We start from the raw sequence: 16,735 nt of genomic DNA on the forward strand, positions 1-16,735 counted from the left end.
ACCGTTCAGCAGCGGCTGGGGGCGCGGCGGGTGCGGTGCTGACGGTAAGGGCGGCGGTGCGGGCCCAGGGCGGGCGGAGCTGCCGGCCGCGCGCGGGGCGCCTCCATTTTGTGACCGGCGGTTTCTCGGCAGGGCGGCGCGGTCGGTATGAGGCACCTCGTGTTAGCGTTGCTGCTGCTGGGCGCCGCGCGGGCGGACGACGAGGAGAAGAAGGAGGATGTGGGCACGGTGGTGGGCATCGACCTCGGCACCACCTACTCCTGGTGCGTTGGGAGCGGGCCGTGGGGAGGTGGAGCGGAGCGGCTGGGCCCTCGGGGGGTGGGGCGGGTGGGGGGGGCAGCTGGGCCTGTGGGTCCGCTGGCGGTGCTAGGCCTCGGGGTGCGGGGGGAGGCAGGCTGTGGGCCCCCGGGCAGAGCAGAGCCTTGGGGTGGGGTTGGTAGCAGGCTGTGGGCCCCCGGGTTGTGCTGGGCCTCGGGGCGCAGGGCGAGGCCGGCGGGGGGGCTGCGGGCCCGCGGGCAGGGAGCGGAAGTGGGGGGGTGCAGGCCCCAGCACCGACTCATGGTTCCGCTGCCCGCCCCCCCCCCCCCCCCCCCCCAGTGTGGGCGTCTTCAAGAATGGCCGCGTGGAAATCATCGCCAACGACCAGGGGAACCGTATCACGCCGTCCTACGTGGCGTTCACGCCTGAGGGCGAGCGCTTGATCGGGGACGCTGCCAAGAACCAGCTTACCTCCAACCCCGAGAACACAGTGTTTGATGCGAAGCGGCTCATTGGCCGCACCTGGAACGACCCCTCTGTGCAACAGGATATCAAGTACTTGCCATTCAAGGTGGGTCCTGAACGTGGGAGAGGGGGATGGGGGGAGGGGGACCTACACTTCTGGCCAGGAGAGGCTGCTGAGTTATGGTGCCCTTTTGAGCAGCCCGTTTGTTCCCTAGCCCTCCCAAGAGGGTTGGGGTGCAGTGATGCAGCTGTGGTGTGTAGCTCTCAGTTCCTTCTGTTGGCTACAAGTCAGATTTTGTTACAGAGGCTTGGCTTTTATTAATCTTCAGAAAGAAGGAAATGCTCAGATAAGTGGGAATAATTCTGTGAATTGTTGAATGGGACAGTATGCATTGTTCTCTTCAGGTTGTTGAAAAAAAAGCCAAGCCCCATATTCAAGTTGATGTTGGAGGTGGACAGACAAAAACATTTGCTCCTGAAGAAATTTCTGCTATGGTCCTAACAAAGATGAAGGAAACTGCTGAGGCTTATCTGGGGAAGAAAGTAAGTTCATAAGCACTATTAACAACTGCAGACTAACTGAACTAAACCATTCAGTGCTACTGGCCCCTTTGGTGGCTCAGCAGATAGTGGGTTTCCACCTCTAAAGAACAATAAGCTATTTATGAATAACCACAGCCATGATGATAACCAGTGATGCACTTTTACTTCATTCGTATAACAAAACTGTGTCTTACTCATTCAGGTTACCCACGCTGTTGTTACTGTGCCAGCTTACTTCAATGATGCTCAGCGTCAGGCTACAAAAGATGCTGGTACTATTGCAGGGTTGAATGTGATGCGAATCATCAATGAGCCGTAAGTAGCCTCACATATATCCTGCCTGCTGGGGAAGTGGGGGTGGTAGTCCCAGTTTTCTGAGTGGGCTGTTCCCTATACAGAACTGCTGCTGCCATTGCTTATGGATTGGACAAGAGAGAGGGTGAAAAGAATATCCTTGTGTTCGACTTGGGTGGTGGAACTTTTGATGTATCCCTCCTCACAATTGACAATGGAGTCTTTGAAGTTGTGGCTACTAATGGTGACACTCACCTGGGTGGAGAAGACTTTGACCAACGTGTTATGGAACACTTCATCAAACTCTACAAGAAGAAAACTGGAAAAGATGTCAGGAAGGATAACAGAGCTGTGCAGAAGTTAAGGCGGGAAGTGGAGAAAGCAAAGCGAGCCTTGTCGTCTCAGCACCAGGCTAGAATTGAAATAGAATCCTTCTTTGAAGGGGAGGATTTCTCAGAGACCCTTACTCGGGCCAAGTTTGAGGAGCTGAACATGGTAAGTTTAGAAATGTAAAGTTAGATTGCCTTGGCTCTAGAGTGGAGACTTGTGCAGTATTTCATGTTGTGACATTGCACTCTGGAGTATAAATAACTGCCTGCTCGCACTAGAAAGTGCTCCTTGCCAGGGTAGCTGGGGCTGTGTGTATGTTAGTGACAGCTGAGGCCTCATCAAGGCTGGTCACAAACCAGTTGATGTTCCTCCTCTGTAGTGGTTGCCCTTTATACACTAAACGCTGCATTATTGGGAAATGAGGCATGTGGGAATAGGCCCTTACAGTCCTGTTGGGGTGTTTCTGCCTTCTAGGACCTGTTCCGTTCCACTATGAAGCCTGTTCAGAAAGTTCTGGAGGATTCTGACCTAAAGAAGTCTGATATAGATGAGATCGTTCTTGTTGGTGGCTCTACTCGCATCCCCAAAATACAGCAACTAGTTAAAGAGTTCTTCAATGGGAAAGAACCTTCTCGTGGCATTAACCCAGATGAGGCTGTAGCCTATGGTGCGGCTGTCCAGGCTGGTGTTCTCTCTGGGGACCAAGATACAGGTAACGACACCTTTGCTGTTCCTTCAAGGGTATTGACAAAAATGCAGCAGAACTTAGAGCTGGAAAAGATTGAAGAAGCTGCGTGCCTCTGAGGCCTCAGGATCCTGTGCGCAGTGATGGGGGTGGTGTTTCTTTCTAGTTGCAAACTCATGTTACAGCCTTACCCTTGATCTGTTCCAGGTGACCTGGTGTTGCTTGATGTCTGTCCTCTGACACTTGGTATTGAGACTGTTGGAGGTGTAATGACCAAACTGATACCAAGGAATACTGTTGTTCCCACAAAGAAGTCTCAGATCTTCTCTACGGCTTCGGACAATCAGCCAACTGTGACAATCAAGGTCTATGAAGGTAAGAATCTGTAGGACTTCAGTACTTGGCTACTGTCTTCTCACAAAGGCTGTAGATGCTTATGGATATGTCTTTATAGAAAAGAGCTCAGTAACAGTGCTAGCTGTCTGAAACGGCTCTGATCAGGCTTCCTGACCTGCATTGAAAGCTGTTGCTAGAATTTTTTTAAATGTGCCTTTTTCTTTTTACCATGGTTGCACCTCTGAAGAGCTCTTCAGAGTAAGAGGGAATAGCATATAGTGTAGGAAGTGTCTAGACAGTTACAAGGTTGGAATTAAAAACAACTTTAAAAAGTGTGTAGCCTGACAAAGCACAAACCACAGCTAGGAAAGAAATAAACCCTGTATCTAATTGTCTTCTAGGTGAGCGTCCCCTCACAAAGGATAATCATCTTCTGGGAACTTTTGACCTCACTGGCATCCCTCCTGCCCCTCGTGGTGTCCCCCAGATTGAAGTTACCTTTGAAATAGATGTGAATGGAATCCTCCGGGTCACAGCTGAAGACAAAGGCACTGGGAACAAAAACAAGATCACTATTACAAATGATCAGAATCGCCTGACTCCAGAAGAGATTGAGAGGATGGTTAATGATGCAGAGAAATTTGCTGAGGAAGACAAGAAGCTTAAAGAACGCATTGATGCCCGGAATGAGCTGGAGAGCTATGCCTATTCTCTGAAGAATCAGATTGGGGACAAAGAGAAGCTGGGTGGCAAGCTGTCATCTGAAGATAAAGAAACAATAGAGAAAGCTGTAGAGGAAAAGATTGAGTGGCTTGAAAGCCATCAAGATGCAGACATAGAAGACTTCAAAGCAAAAAAGAAGGAGCTGGAGGAAGTTGTTCAGCCAATTGTTAGCAAGCTCTATGGAAGTGCAGGCCCTCCCCCTGGTGAAGAGGAAGCAGCAGAGAAGGATGAGTTGTAGATACTGGCATCTCTGAATGTGGTGTGTGTATATATTGGACTCAGGAACACTTGTTTAAAATATTGAACTCTTAATTTGGAATGTAACTTTGAATCTTCACTCGTGAGTGGAGCTGGAAATGCTAGCCCAAAGTGGCTGTATACTGCTTTTCATTAGCAGTTGCTTGATGTCTGGGGAGGGAAAGGGTAGCAGGGGGGGAGTGTAAATGCAAAATGGGTTTAGAAGTATTGGCAGTGGAAGCATTCTATTTAACAAGCTGGTCATATGAATTTGGTGTAGAACTTTTCTACCTGAAGTGACCACAATAAATTTGTTATTTACACTGGACTTTGTTCTGGTTTTGTGCCTTCTGTTATCTAGTTAATGGCAGCTAGGATATTACATAGTTAACTGCAACTAGGTGTAACCAAGATGTGAATTATGCCAGACTGCTAGGGTTTGAGTTGCCCTTTGGTATGGTGACCCTTCAAGGTAAGCCTTTCCTGGGATTGTGAGCCTTCTGGCCTCCCTGGTGGAGGAGAGCACCACATGTAGTGGGGAGAAAGCTGGAAAGAAGGCTGAGAGGCCTGAAAGCAGAGGTTTATCTACCCCCCATCAGTTATGATGCAAACTTAAATGCAAAGCAGGTGAAGGAGACCAGCTTAACCACAAATAGTGCAGGAAAGTAATAAAAGCTCCTAAAAATAGTTTCCATAGTCTCATATAAGATAATGGAACAGTTAGCTAGTCTAGACCTAATGTAATTTAAAAAAAAAAGTCATCTTTGGAACTTGGGTCTTTTTATTTAACTAAGATACTTGTCCTATCCCTGGGATTAGATAAGAAATGGAACAGAGTACAGAAGGAGCTTTTGTGGTGCCTGCTGTAGTACCTCTTTAAAACCACTTGGCGCTTCACCTTTTCCCTGGCATGGGGGATGCTTCTGGCTTTTTCACTCACTCATTTTAAAAATGGTGAAGACTCTCACCTCTCCCAGAATATGCTGTTTCCAAGTACCACTGGCTTTGCAGATGGTGTTCCTGCAGCCAGCAGGAAGCCCTCTCTCCTGACCCACAACCCCTCTGGGCTCTCCTGGTGCAGCAGCTGAACCCTTTCTGCAGCCACCCCCCCCACCCCCCCCCCCAGGGAACTCTATGCCTCTGGCCAGCAGGACTGCATACAGAAACCATCCATTACCTTGGGGAGGTGTTAGCACAGCACTGCCTCTTTGAGGGTAAGAATTTCTTTATTGGAAAGAATCAACTTAATGTGATGTACTATAAAACCGTAGAAAAGGCTGGTGCTGTGCAGGACCACAGCTGTGCTATTCAATCAGACTGACCACACAGTCCCTGTATATTTCCCCCTGTGTGTCCATCCCACCAAATACAAACAGCAGGTGCACAACTGCACCCTCAGCACACCCCTTATCCTGGCCCTGCTGCAGGGGGCCACCGTTGCTGCCCACCAGCACAGGTGACTCATCCCCAGCTTTGTCTTCCCAGGTGCTGGTGCCTCCACTCTTCGCAGCCTGCCAGGGAATGATGCACATAGCATGGTCCAGCCTCCCAGCAGGCAGCGGGGAATCAAACTGTAGGAGCGTCCACTGCTGCCTCTCTGCAGTGCAAAGACACATTCACATCTCTAAATATGGCTTCCCCAGCTTACGGTGTGCTGGGGCTGTGACGCCATTAGATGACTTTTCAACATTATAGAGCATTTAGTCTTGTACTGCTGTAACCCCAGCGCAGCGGTACAGACTTTTGGGACAGCAAAGCCCAGGAACCGAGCGGGTCACGCACTTACCACTGCACATCTCAGAGAAGTCTCCCTACCTGTGTGATACTTGTATGTAGTGTCTAGTGTCCCAGCTGGGCCTATCCCACCAAAAATGTACAAGTGATCCTTAAACACGGCTGATGAGTGGGATGCCCGTCCTCCTGGGACATCGCCAGTGGCTGGGATCTTAACCCACCTCATATCATCTGTTGGAGAAAAAGAACACATCTGTGGTTATGCACATGAAAAAACCAGCAAGTTTTGTTGTTTTAAACAAATGGGATAGTATTTCAAGCATTTAAGAACTGATCTTTTAGAAAAAAGGTCTGCCAAAATCAAAACGCAGCACACAACAGCTGTAGCTCTGCAGTACCTATCTCCATACTTACTTGTATCAATGCAGAACAGATCATTGTAAAAAGTGTCTCCAGCTAAACCACCGTGGATGAACAGTTTGGTCCCAACTGCAACCACAACGTGCCCGTGCCGAGGAGAAGGGGGATCACCGTGAGTATCCGGCTGGGACCAGGACAAGGTGGCTAAAAATGGGAGTGCACATGCATTAGGAAGAAAACTCCGGAAGCTCTACAAACCAGTGACCCCAGAGCCCTGCCAAGGCATCCTAAGGAAGCAACTCCAGTGGGGTCAGAGAAGAGCTAACGCCACAGCGCAAACTGCAGGCAAGGCCTCCGACGCTGCTCTGCTGTTTTGGTCACCCAGTAGCACAAAAGATTAATTCAAACTGGAAGGCAAACGTGTTCTGGTGCACGTGGGGCTGTAAGAATGAATGGGACAACTCTGACAGTACCCGAGCAGCACAGGACAATGTCACCACAGAAAGGAATCAGCTGTTGGGCAGAAGTGACAAACTACTCCCACCTCCCATGGCATTCCTTATCCCAGAGCTTTACACTGCTGTTCTGGCCCAAGTTCCCAGGGACTACATAAGGACAAGTGTGTGTCAGCAGTGAGGAACACCCACCCACCCACTTAAACTCGTAGCCAAAGCAGGGGGCCAGCATCTCCGTGTCTCTGTGGAGTGCAGCCCTCCCACTGCACAGAGGAGGATTCTGTGTTTGGCACAAGGGCCCTTCCCGCATCTGGAGGTACCAGTGTCAAACACATGCAGCTGCTGGTCTTGAACCGGTTCTGCTCCTTTCTCTCCCCCTCCAAACACATACAGACAGTCTCCTATAGCTGCTGAGGATGTGTGAAACGTCCTAGGCAGTGGCGGCAGGCCTCTCACTTCAGGACTCTTCCAGGTTCCCATTTCTAATTAAAACATTTGATTAACAAAGCGATCAACACGGTAACAGAAAACACCCTCTTCCCCTGCAGGTGACAGCCACCGTGGCGGAGCTTGACGGCACCTTCGTGCCCACCCGCTCGCGGGGCCCGTACTCCAAGGGCAGCCCTGAGTGACTGGGCCGGCCCCTGCCACCGCGCTCCCGGGGCCCTCCCCGGGGCCTGGCCCCGCCGCCGCGCTCCCCGGGCCCTCACCGAGGTCCAGCACCTGGACGCAGTTCCGGTTCCCCGCCGGGTGGGCACCGCCGAAGACCCAGAGGCGCGGGGGGCTGCCGGCGGGCAGGCAGGTGGCGTGCTCGTAGCGCGGCCGCAGCCCGCTCCAGCCGGCCGCGGCCCAGCGGTGCGCGCCTGCGGGCAGCGGAGAGCGGTCGGCCCCGGCCCCTCGCTCTCTCCCCAGCCCCCCCGGTCCCGCGGCCCGGCCCTCACCCAGCTCCACGAAGTGGGCGTCCGCAAAGGCGCCGGCGGGGTCGGCGCCACCCAGGAGGAGGACGCGGCCGGGGCCGCCGCCGGGCAGGAAGAGGCAGCCGTGGCCCACGCGCCCGCGGGGCCGCTCACCGCGCGGAGACAACCGGTACCTGCGGGAAGCGCCGGGCAGCGTCAGCCGCGCCGGGCAGCGTCAGCCGCGCCGCGCCCCCCCGCCCTGCTCACCACTTGGTCGGCTGCGGGCGGCGGCCTGGCTCCAGCAGCGGCAGCGCCCGCAGGCCCATGGCGGGCCAAGCCGGGGGGGACCGCGCCGCTCGGCACGCAGCGGCCCCCGCAGGAAGCGGCTGTCACCTTCCGGCCCGCGCCCGCCGGAAGTGCCCCAGGCTTCCGCCGGCGTCTCGCCCCGCCCCCGGAAGTGCCGGTCCCCACTTCCGGTCCCGAGCCGCCGTCCCAAGATGGCGCCGCTGGACCTAGACAAGTACGTGGAGATCGCGCGGCTCTGCAAGTACCTGCCCGAGAACGACCTCAAGGTGCGGCGGCGGCGGCGGGGCCCGCGGCGGGGCGGGGCGGGCCGGGGCGGGGGCCGGGCGGGCCCGGGCGGGCCCGGGGCTGGAGCTGACCCGCTCTTCTCTCGCAGCGCCTCTGCGATTATGTGTGCGACCTGCTGCTGGAGGAGTCCAACGTCCAGCCCGTCTCCACGCCCGTCACCGTCTGCGGGGACATCCACGGGCAGGTAACGGACGGCTGCCGGCCCGGCCCCGCCCCGCCGGGGCCCAGCCGCGGCCCCGCCGCGCCCGCGCTGAGCCCCCCGGGGCCCGCCCCCCTCACGCGGCTGCTTCTCTCCGCAGTTCTACGACCTGTGCGAGCTGTTCCGGACCGGCGGCCAGGTCCCGGACACCAACTACATCTTCATGGTGCGTGCACCGGGCGTGCCCCAGCTTCTTGGCCTGTCTCGTTTGTAAAAAACGAGTTTGCGAGTTAAATCCTGCCAGGTGCATTGAGTTTCAGACCCTGGCCGGGAGCGTTGTCTTTGCTTTCACTGTTTGGCTGCTGCCAACGGGTTTTACTTTGTGGAGTTAAGTAGGAATTAGGTGGTGTAAAGCGACGTGGGAATAGAGGAGCACGATGCCCATCGAGCGGAGCTGTGTGGGTGCTGCAGCAGCACCCTGCCTGAGCCAGGGGGGGGGCTGGGGGTCCGTTACGTGTGTTGGGCAGCTCTGGGTGAGTGCGGTGGCCAGCTCGAATCTGATACTCTGGGTGACCAAAGAACATGCTCTCCTAGATCCGAGCAGACCCCAGCTTCCCCTTGGCGTTAGGGTTCGTTATGTACCGCGAGAAATGTAGAACGGGGTGTATCACTTGGCAATTCTTCATTTGACTGTTTCTCCGTTTACGAATATTTTTTTGACTTGCAGGGTGACTTTGTAGATAGAGGTTATTATAGTCTTGAGACTTTCACTTACCTTCTTGCACTAAAAGCTAAGTGGCCTGATCGTATCACACTGTTACGAGGCAATCATGAAAGCAGGCAGATAACACAAGTATATGGATTTTATGGTAAGTCTTTATCCAAACAGTTTCTGAGTGGGGCTAACGTGTAATAAACGATGTCTTTCCCTTGGGAAATCCATTTTGAATGCAGCTTTTGCTGGGGCTTCCCTGGGACTGCATGGGGCGTGGGCTCAGTAGAACTTGATGTTGTTATTTGTTAATGTGATCGTTGTCTTTGTGAAGCAGAATGTGTTTTAGTCCAGATCTTGGCGCTCTTTTCCTCTAGCGTCTAGGTTTTGGTGCCACATTCAATTTTAGAGACTGAGCACATAGTTATACAGAACTTGCTTTGCTATCTTGTAATGAAAGGTTCTACACAAGGTTATGATGTGACTGTAATTCCCCTTAAGTTTCAGTATAACTAAAAATCAGTGTCACATGTAGAGTTCGCTGTCGAAGCCATTCATTGTCAACAGTGAGGATCTGGGAAAATGCAACTGGCAAGAAATAAGCAGCAGAACAAGTGTGTGAAAACCTGAGGGAATTAAATTGCTTGGAAACTTATTTTTTTGTCATGTGAGGCTGTGATAAAACCTGGGGAAATCCTAGACAATATCTAACACCTGCCACAAAGAATATAGCCTGTGACATACTTTCTTTTGGATAATGTGTCAACAAGAACAAGGAGGAATGTTCACAAGTTGCTTAGGAAATGCCTGCCTGCCAGGTTTACTGCCATGTTCATGTAGCTTTAAACAAAGCTGCTGTGACTCCTCTTTGTGGTAGGAATATCTCCCACTAGCCCCGGTCAGTTCATGCTCTCAACCTCAGTTCTTCTGTATAAAATTTGCTAATTTAAGCTCTTGGCTGGTCTGGTCAGGGGTTGGTTCCCAGCTGGCCAGCCATGGGAAGCAGCGAAAGCATCGCTGGCTCTGTTGCACAAGACTGTTTTCTCTGCACCACCTGGCATGTTGCTCAGTAAGCAAAGCCCCGCAGGTACCTTGGTCCCTTCTGAGGGGAGCCTGGCCAGCAGCAGCTTCCCTGTGGTGCTCCTAATAGGGTTTTTATCGTACATCTGACTTTGCAACTTGTGCTTTATGTGTTTGCCTCTGATCTTACTGTCTGAATGTCTTCTGGTCCATTAAGAAGAAAAAAATTCTCTGTTTAACAGATGAGTGCCAAACCAAATACGGAAATGCTAATGCTTGGAGATACTGTACCAAAGTCTTTGACATGCTCACAATAGCAGCTGTAAGTGTGAACACCAAGTTATAAAAATACAGATAGATCACCTGAATGTGAATTCTAGAACTAGTGACCTTTAAGGGTCGCACTGGTAGCGTTCTGGGCTGGATGACAATACTGAGGATTTTGTATGCCTGTCTTTTTTTCTTTCCTGCAGTTAATAGATGAGCAGATTCTCTGTGTGCATGGTGGCCTCTCTCCAGACATCAAGACACTCGATCAGATTCGAACCATTGAACGTAATCAAGAAATTCCTCACAAAGGCGCCTTCTGTGACCTAGTTTGGTCTGATCCAGAAGACGTCGACACGTGGGCAATCAGTCCGCGAGGAGCAGGGTGGCTCTTTGGTGCGAAGGTGACGAACGAGGTAATGATGCTGTTGCGTGCAACATAAAGTAACTGCAGGTATGAAAGAAATGGTTTGGGTCAGTTTGTTATTTACCCCAGCAAGAAACAGATCGAGGGTGCTGCGAGACAATGCTTTCTCATAAGACCACTGCCAGTAAGTCGTGGTGATGGAGAAGGTTCGCTTGGGCCAACTTGAAAACAAGCCATTTGAACTTAAAAGCATAAATACAGCTGCTGGATGTGGTCACGCTGATCTTGCTTTTAAAAAGTGTAACGCAGTGAGATTAACTATGCAAACTTTAGTGATACTAGAGTACTTTTCTAAGGATTTAGGAGAAAAACCCACCATTTTTCTTAACAGCTCTTGACTTAAGTTTCATTGCTTTGGGAAACAGCCAGTTTTTCGGGACGAACATGCACTGACCTTTGCAGGCTTCTGAACTAGCTGTGTTACAAATGCCGCGCTCATGTTCTGTGTTGGCTCTGCAGCCTTTCTGCAGCGCGTTCGGGAAGGATTGGGTCTTGCGGACAGCACAGACTTGGCCATTGCAGCTGTCGCCTGTGTTTCATCACTGTTTCTCACTGTTTGGGTCTCAAAACCCGAGTAGTTGGTTTTTTTCAGTGCACTGGGTGAAAAAGCTTCTGTGTAAGCCCTGCCTCGCTGGAGGGGGCTGCTGCGGTAGCAGTGGCTGCTCAGAGAGAACTGACCTGCTTTTTTTTCTTTGCAGTTTGTTCACATCAACAACTTAAAACTCATCTGCAGAGCGCATCAGCTAGTTCATGAAGGCTATAAATTCATGTTTGATGAGAAATTGGTAACGGTATGGTCTGCTCCAAATTACTGCTACCGCTGTGGAAATATTGCGTCAATCATGGTCTTTAAAGATGTAAATACAAGAGAACCAAAGTTATTCCGCGCAGTTCCAGATTCAGAACGTGTAATTCCTCCTAGAACAACCACACCGTATTTCCTCTGAGACCTTTCCCTGCCTGCTGTCTCCCTCTTCCCTTGTACTGTCCCTTTACAATATACTTTTTATTGAGCACTTTGCTGCTGAAATGCTGCCTCTTGCCTTTTTTATTTTTAAATTATCTAAATTTATTGTGTATTATGGTGTCTGTAGCAAGTGGGTGTTGCCCCGCCCCCCCCCCCCCCCGTTAATTTCAGAGTATTTGTAATATGTCCTTGAAATTTATACTACTGCATGTAGTTATTACGTATTTCTGGGTTTAGATGGAGCGTTTCCCCCACCACTGTGGCGGTGCCCGGGAAGCAGCTCGGTCCCAGTGTGTAATTCAGCATTTTGTTTGGTAAGTTTTAAGAAATTTCAGCAGCAAAGTTACTGCCTAGTGCGCACGGTGGGACTGTGAATGCCTTGTGTTGTGTACAGCTCCGCGGCCTCCAGCCGAGTCGTCCTCGTAGCTTGTTTTAAGTGGATAAAAAATAAAGTGGCCGGAAGGGCTCCTCCCCCTCCCCCCCCCCCCCTTTTTTTTTTTTGTTAAAACTACACAAACCTGCTACAGCGATTGAATTTGTACATTAAAATAATTGTTCTGATTTTTTTCAGATCCCTTGCGTTTTTAATAAAGTCGCACCTTACGCGAGCCCCCGCCCCCCGGTGAATAACGCGCTGCGCACCCACGGGGCGGGGCTGGGCGTCCGCGGCTTCCGCTTCCGGCCGCGCGGCGCTTCCGGTTCCGGGGCGGGGCGGGCGCCGGGCCGGCGGCATGGCGCGGAGCACGCTCTCCTCCCGCTTCCGCCGCCTCGACATCGACCAGTACGACGAGAACCGGTTCGTGGAGGAGCCCGAGGAAGCGGCGGCGGCCGAGCCCGACGCCAGCCCCGAGGTGGAGGCGCTGCTGAGGCAGTATCCTTTGGGGGGGGCGCGGCGGGCCCCGCCGCCTCCCGCCCGGGCGGCTGCGGCGCGGCCCCGCGGGGCGGCGGGGGCAGGAGGAGCGGCCCCGAGCGCCGGTCCGTTGCCTGGGGGTGGCGGCAGCCGCGGGCGCGTTGGGCCGGGCGCTGCGGGGCAGCGGGTGAGTCCTTGACTGCTGCGCCGCAGAGGGGACGCGCTGCGCGCCTTCCACGCCGCCCTGAGGAGCGCGCCGGGCAACGCGAGGAGCCAGGCGATGAAGGTAACGGGGCCGGGCGCTGCTGGAGCGGCGGGGCAGTGTGCCCCGCTGGGCGGGCCCCGCGCATTCTGCCCTTCGCTGGAACCCGACGTGAGAGCTGCGCACCCGCTCGGTTATGGCGCGGCCGCCTTTGGCGTGGCCACCGCTCCTCTGAGCGTGCTCTGTCGAGTGCCCGTCCTGGGATCGTTTCCAGCTTTGCTGGTCCTCACCTTCTCCTTTCCTTGTCTTCGCAGGAGCAGGCCCAGGGAACCATGCTTAAAGTCCTCACATCTTTTAAAAGCAGTGAAATAGAACAAGCAGTGAATTCCTTAGACAGAAATGGCATTGACTTGTTAATGAAGTACATTTATAAAGGATTTGAAAAGCCAACAGAAAATAGCAGTGCAATATTACTTCAGTGGCATGAAAAGGTACGTGTTTGGTGCTCTCTGGGCGCCGCCCTGCTCTGCTGGGTCTCTGTCAGTGCTTTTGCGAGAGCCGCTGCAAGAGAAGCAGATGGTGTTTGGGGGCTCATCCCCAAGGAGCACAGGAAGTAGCATTTCCTTTTACCTTTGGTCTCCGAGTTTGGACTCGGTAAGCCTTTGCCCATATTTCAAACCTTATCCACTGCCAGGGGCCAAGGTGAGACTTGTGGCAGGGCAGCATCTACTGGAGGAAGCATTGCACCACCTTCAACATCTAGCAAGTGCCGTGGCCCCACCAAGGAGAAGGCTGGGGGTGGAGATGGGTTGGTGGGATGTAGCTGCCAGCTTTCCTCTGGGGCTGAGCATGCAGCTGAGGGGTGCTGGGGCTGGCAGTTTGCATCACCTGCATGCTGCTAGCAGCGTACTTGTCACAGCTTGGGGACAGGATTTAGCAAACCTGTTTGGTTTGCACAGGAGAGGCTTTTGAGATCTCCAGAAAGATACCAGTGGGATCTGGAGTGGTCTTCTCGTGTTTCCATGAAATGCCCCTTGTGAGACAGGGTGGGTAGAACGTTGTTCATCGTCCTAGTGTTAGACCTTCCCTCTCTGTGATGTGGTGCTGCTGCCCCCAGGCAGGAATTGGGAGTGAAATTCTTTCCCAGCTGCAGGGGCTTCAGCTGCAGCACTGGCTGTTGGTGCTTCTCCTAGGAAAAGTGGTCACTAGGAATGCTGCAGCTCCCTCCCTGTACCACTGGCACCGCAGCAGCGCAGCCTGCTGCCAATGCCGCTGTCGTTCTCACAGCGTACAGGTTTTTTCCTGTGATATGTAACGATAGAACAGGTGTAGAGTGACTCCAGCTATCAGCAGCTGTCACCTGCTTTGCAGAACCTTGACAGAGGATAGAATTTCTCAGGACAGCAAGGAACAGGCTTCTGCTTGATTTTTTATTTCCTTCTTTTTTTCCCCCCTGTTGTTTCCACTGGAGACTGTTTTCAGGTAGCCATGGGTGGGTGCTCCCAGTGTGTAACATTACACAATACCACCCTGACTGGAAAGATGACAGTGCTCAGAGCATGTAGGCACACGTAAAGCATCTCGTCCTCTTTGTTTTGAAAGGAACAAGGCAGGTCTGGAGTAGGCTGGGCAGGGTTTAAACCCTTGTGTTCTTTTTGGCACTACCGGTAAGACGTGTGGCTTGCTCAGAGGAGTCAGCTGCCCAGTGGTGGTACCAGTCTGTCCTCTGGAAAAGGGCTGCCACCCCCACACCTGTCAGGTCTGGTAACTCAGGAACGTTGATGTGCGTGCAGCGCGTGCATGTTCTGCTCCAAGTGGACGCTTTGCGTCCATGTCCCAACGACAGTGAGAAATGTCTGGTGCTGTGGATCATTGTTCTCATTTCAGACGCGGCAGTACCCATCAGGCTTGATTTGAATTACGTCTGCAGAGTAAACATGCCTCATTTTAAGCAGTCAGCTTTAGTATTTATTTTTTCATAATCACATCCATCGTCTTCTAGTCTTCAGAGGGATACGTTCTTTACATTGAGGGATGCAAATGAAACTGAAACGAGCCCTTCCTTCCTCCTTCCCTGTTCAGGGGTATGGGAGGTGAGACATTCTGCATCATCAGTGACACGTGACATTGGTGTCCTTTAGATTCAAAAGATGGTTAGATTTTGGAGAATGTAATTTCCCCTTCATTTCCTTGGTTCTTTATGGCACAGAGCACATTTATAGAATATTACTATATATGTACTCCAGTACTTTAAGCCAAAGATCACTCGTGTGTATTTACAGAGGGGAAGTGAGGCACAAACTTCCCAAGATGGGAACAAGCGTGGATCTGAGTTCAGGGCTGAGCTCCCCCATGAGCCCTGAACTGTCGCCCTCAATCACTCAGCGCACATGCTGCAAGGTGGAGCCAGTGTGCGAACGTAGAACTCATCACTGCAGGAAGGTAAAGGCGTCAGTGGGGCAAGGAGGACACACAGAGGTAGAACAACCCCAGAACCGTGCCTGTTCTGCAGGCAGCAATCAGCACGAAGAGCTTTCTCAGGGGTGGGGGCTGTGTGTGCTGGGGAGCCCCCGCTGCCGGCCCTCACAGGCTGGTGGGGGCAGCATGGCTTCACAGTGGAAGCCTAATGCTGCATGGTACAGCTTAGTGCTAAACAGAATGAATGAATAGCTTTAATGTCTGCATGTGCTAGAGAAAAATAAATAATTTCCCCCCCCCCGCAATTAACTGTTGTAAAGATTTGAGAGCAAAAAAGGAGTAGAGTGAGGTGGAAGAGGCTAAGCTGCCTCTGTGTGAAAAGTTTCTGGAGAACGAGTCATATACTGCTCTGTTATAAACACTTAATTGTCTGTTCTTTTAAGATGCCTTTTATGTGCAACACAGCAACTGTGTAACCTCTCCTTTTCCCATCCCCACAGGCATTAGCAGTAGGTGGACTAGGTTCCATTGTAAGAGTTCTTACAGCAAGAAAGACTGTTTAAAAGACTATTAACTTGAACCATGACGACGATGAGTTTTGGACTCAGAAGAAGGAATTAGCTGCAATGACACTGGTCCATCTTTATTAGAGATCGCAATCTACTGAAATACTATGGAAACCTCCTCTTGGGATGCTTTTAACCTTAAAGGTGGGGGAAGAATAAAGCTATTCCTGCATATTCCGACTATCAAACACAGGAGCCAAGACATTCTCCTGATCCCTTCTTTAACAGGCAGAGAGAAGGCACACTCCTGCCTCCTACTACTGTAAGTGAACAGGTATTTTCAGACGCTGCTTTACTGAAGTGTGGTGATAGAAGATTCTGCGTGTACTGCTTATTTAAGAGGTAGCTGTGTCCGTGGCAGGTGCAAGATCCTGACAGCCAATGGTGGGAGAAGTGTTCGTTAGAATGGTGATTTTGTACGTACAGTCAAAGGACGAGCTGGACTGGGGTTGGTTTCAGTGTAAAGTGCCTGCTGCATCAATAAAGTTCTTGGATCACATGAGTTAAGTAATTTATTTTTCGCTAAATCCTAAGTCTGACACTTTACTCAAAAGCAGGTCAGCAACATACCGATTCTAAGCTAACTTTCCACTTTCCCATGAACGCTCTGAATTCCACCTGTTCACAGAATCTGCCCTCAAATCCAGCTATGCTGGCTGCAGGGAGGGAGACCAAGCTCAGCTGTTCCATCAGGGCTTCTAAGATGCAGACACTAGAGTACACAATCACACGTGGTTTGATTTGTTCTCTCTCTAGGATGAACAAGAATATATACTTAAGAACTTATTATTTATGTATTAGTATATCCTCACATTCTGAAGGGCTTGAGTACAGCAACAGGAGCTGCTTTGACTCAGTACGCACAGGTGGCTTATCCCGACGTCTGGACAGAAGGGTGCCGCTACTCAAACCATCGCTGACAGCGTATTTACAGCACCCCTGGCCAGGGGGCTGTAGGGCATCCCTCGGTGGCGCACACGGGGAGTCTGGCAGCTTTTTACCTGCTGGCAAGGAGCCTGCCTTTGGCACGAACAGCGCATACACCAAGAGAAGCAGCTGCTCCGGGAGGCCCTGCTCCAGTCAGTGTTTTCATCAGCTGCTAAAAGTGCAGCAGCAGCTGTCCCTGGTGAGAAGTGATTTTAGGAGGCAGAAGCACTCTGCCTCATTCCTGGAGTAACTCCCTATGAGGAAGAGAGGCCTTAATTACATGGCTGACACCCTGGGTGGAAGGTGGTGTTTGGTTCATGCTTTAAAAGTCTC

At 51.9% G+C, this 16,735-nt stretch overlaps 4 protein-coding genes across 6 annotated transcripts; 3 read left to right on the forward strand and 1 right to left on the reverse strand.

Moving 5' to 3' along the window:
• On the forward strand, positions 1–4,199 carry HSPA5 (heat shock protein family A (Hsp70) member 5). Its single transcript, XM_056353036.1, has 9 exons — positions 1–44; positions 133–263; positions 598–829; positions 1,129–1,266; positions 1,469–1,581; positions 1,665–2,055; positions 2,365–2,602; positions 2,783–2,950; positions 3,313–4,199. Exons 2-9 carry the CDS (start codon positions 148–150, stop codon positions 3,870–3,872), a joined length of 1,956 nt encoding a protein of 651 aa, XP_056209011.1. The 5' UTR covers positions 1–44; positions 133–147; the 3' UTR covers positions 3,873–4,199.
• Positions 4,200–5,078: 879 nt separating this feature from the next.
• On the reverse strand, positions 5,079–7,740 carry RABEPK (Rab9 effector protein with kelch motifs). 2 transcript variants are annotated; one of them, XM_056353037.1, is made up of 7 exons: positions 7,584–7,740; positions 7,362–7,510; positions 7,131–7,283; positions 6,741–6,902; positions 6,020–6,169; positions 5,687–5,836; positions 5,079–5,468 (listed from the first exon to the last, which is right to left on the reverse strand). In XM_056353037.1, the coding sequence occupies exons 1-7, from the start codon at positions 7,640–7,642 to the stop codon at positions 5,176–5,178; spliced, it is 1,116 nt and encodes a 371-aa protein (XP_056209012.1). In that variant the 5' UTR covers positions 7,643–7,740; the 3' UTR covers positions 5,079–5,175. The 2 variants fall into 2 exon arrangements, with proteins under 2 accessions (XP_056209012.1, XP_056209014.1); XM_056353039.1 differs by lacking the exon at positions 7,131–7,283.
• Positions 7,741–7,749: 9 nt separating this feature from the next.
• On the forward strand, positions 7,750–12,009 carry PPP6C (protein phosphatase 6 catalytic subunit). Its single transcript, XM_056353040.1, has 7 exons — positions 7,750–7,888; positions 7,996–8,091; positions 8,207–8,272; positions 8,774–8,915; positions 10,021–10,100; positions 10,252–10,461; positions 11,171–12,009. The coding sequence occupies exons 1-7, from the start codon at positions 7,814–7,816 to the stop codon at positions 11,417–11,419; spliced, it is 918 nt and encodes a 305-aa protein (XP_056209015.1). The 5' UTR covers positions 7,750–7,813; the 3' UTR covers positions 11,420–12,009.
• Positions 12,010–12,022: 13 nt separating this feature from the next.
• ARPC5L (actin related protein 2/3 complex subunit 5 like) lies at positions 12,023–15,977 on the forward strand. Of its 2 annotated transcripts, none has more exons than XM_056353041.1 (4): positions 12,023–12,310; positions 12,500–12,575; positions 12,806–12,982; positions 15,410–15,977. In XM_056353041.1, exons 1-4 carry the CDS (start codon positions 12,171–12,173, stop codon positions 15,470–15,472), a joined length of 456 nt encoding a protein of 151 aa, XP_056209016.1. In that variant the 5' UTR covers positions 12,023–12,170; the 3' UTR covers positions 15,473–15,977. The 2 variants fall into 2 exon arrangements, with proteins under 2 accessions (XP_056209016.1, XP_056209017.1); XM_056353042.1 differs by having other exon boundaries at positions 12,503–12,575.
• Positions 15,978–16,735: the final 758 nt, after the last annotated feature.

Source organism: Falco biarmicus, chromosome 9 (assembly GCF_023638135.1).
Source record: "Falco biarmicus isolate bFalBia1 chromosome 9, bFalBia1.pri, whole genome shotgun sequence".
NCBI lineage: Eukaryota > Metazoa > Chordata > Aves > Falconiformes > Falconidae > Falco > Falco biarmicus.

What these genes read in the sequence shown, in the direction of transcription:
- ARPC5L (XM_056353041.1), top strand. Translation starts at nt 12,171, where the DNA reads ATGGCGCGGAGCACGCTCTCCTCCCGCTTCCGCCGCCTCGACATCGAC. An exon ending in CGAGGAGCCAGGCGATGAAG is followed by an intron (nt 12,576 to 12,805) that starts GTAACGGGGCCG and finishes TTGTCTTCGCAG; the next exon opens with GAGCAGGCCCAGGGAACCAT. An exon ending in TACTTCAGTGGCATGAAAAG is followed by an intron (nt 12,983 to 15,409) that starts GTACGTGTTTGG and finishes CCATCCCCACAG; the next exon opens with GCATTAGCAGTAGGTGGACT.
- HSPA5 (XM_056353036.1), top strand. Translation starts at nt 148, where the DNA reads ATGAGGCACCTCGTGTTAGCGTTGCTGCTGCTGGGCGCCGCGCGGGCG. An exon ending in AGGCTTATCTGGGGAAGAAA is followed by an intron (nt 1,267 to 1,468) that starts GTAAGTTCATAA and finishes TTACTCATTCAG; the next exon opens with GTTACCCACGCTGTTGTTAC. An exon ending in AGTTTGAGGAGCTGAACATG is followed by an intron (nt 2,056 to 2,364) that starts GTAAGTTTAGAA and finishes TCTGCCTTCTAG; the next exon opens with GACCTGTTCCGTTCCACTAT.
- RABEPK (XM_056353037.1), bottom strand. Translation starts at nt 7,642, where the DNA reads ATGGGCCTGCGGGCGCTGCCGCTGCTGGAGCCAGGCCGCCGCCCGCAG. An exon ending in CGCCCGCAGCCGACCAAGTG is followed by an intron (nt 7,511 to 7,583) that starts GTGAGCAGGGCG and finishes CGCTTCCCGCAG; the next exon opens with GTACCGGTTGTCTCCGCGCG. An exon ending in CGCCCACTTCGTGGAGCTGG is followed by an intron (nt 7,284 to 7,361) that starts GTGAGGGCCGGG and finishes CGCTGCCCGCAG; the next exon opens with GCGCGCACCGCTGGGCCGCG.
- PPP6C (XM_056353040.1), top strand. Translation starts at nt 7,814, where the DNA reads ATGGCGCCGCTGGACCTAGACAAGTACGTGGAGATCGCGCGGCTCTGC. An exon ending in TGCCCGAGAACGACCTCAAG is followed by an intron (nt 7,889 to 7,995) that starts GTGCGGCGGCGG and finishes CTTCTCTCGCAG; the next exon opens with CGCCTCTGCGATTATGTGTG. An exon ending in GTGCGAAGGTGACGAACGAG is followed by an intron (nt 10,462 to 11,170) that starts GTAATGATGCTG and finishes TTTTCTTTGCAG; the next exon opens with TTTGTTCACATCAACAACTT.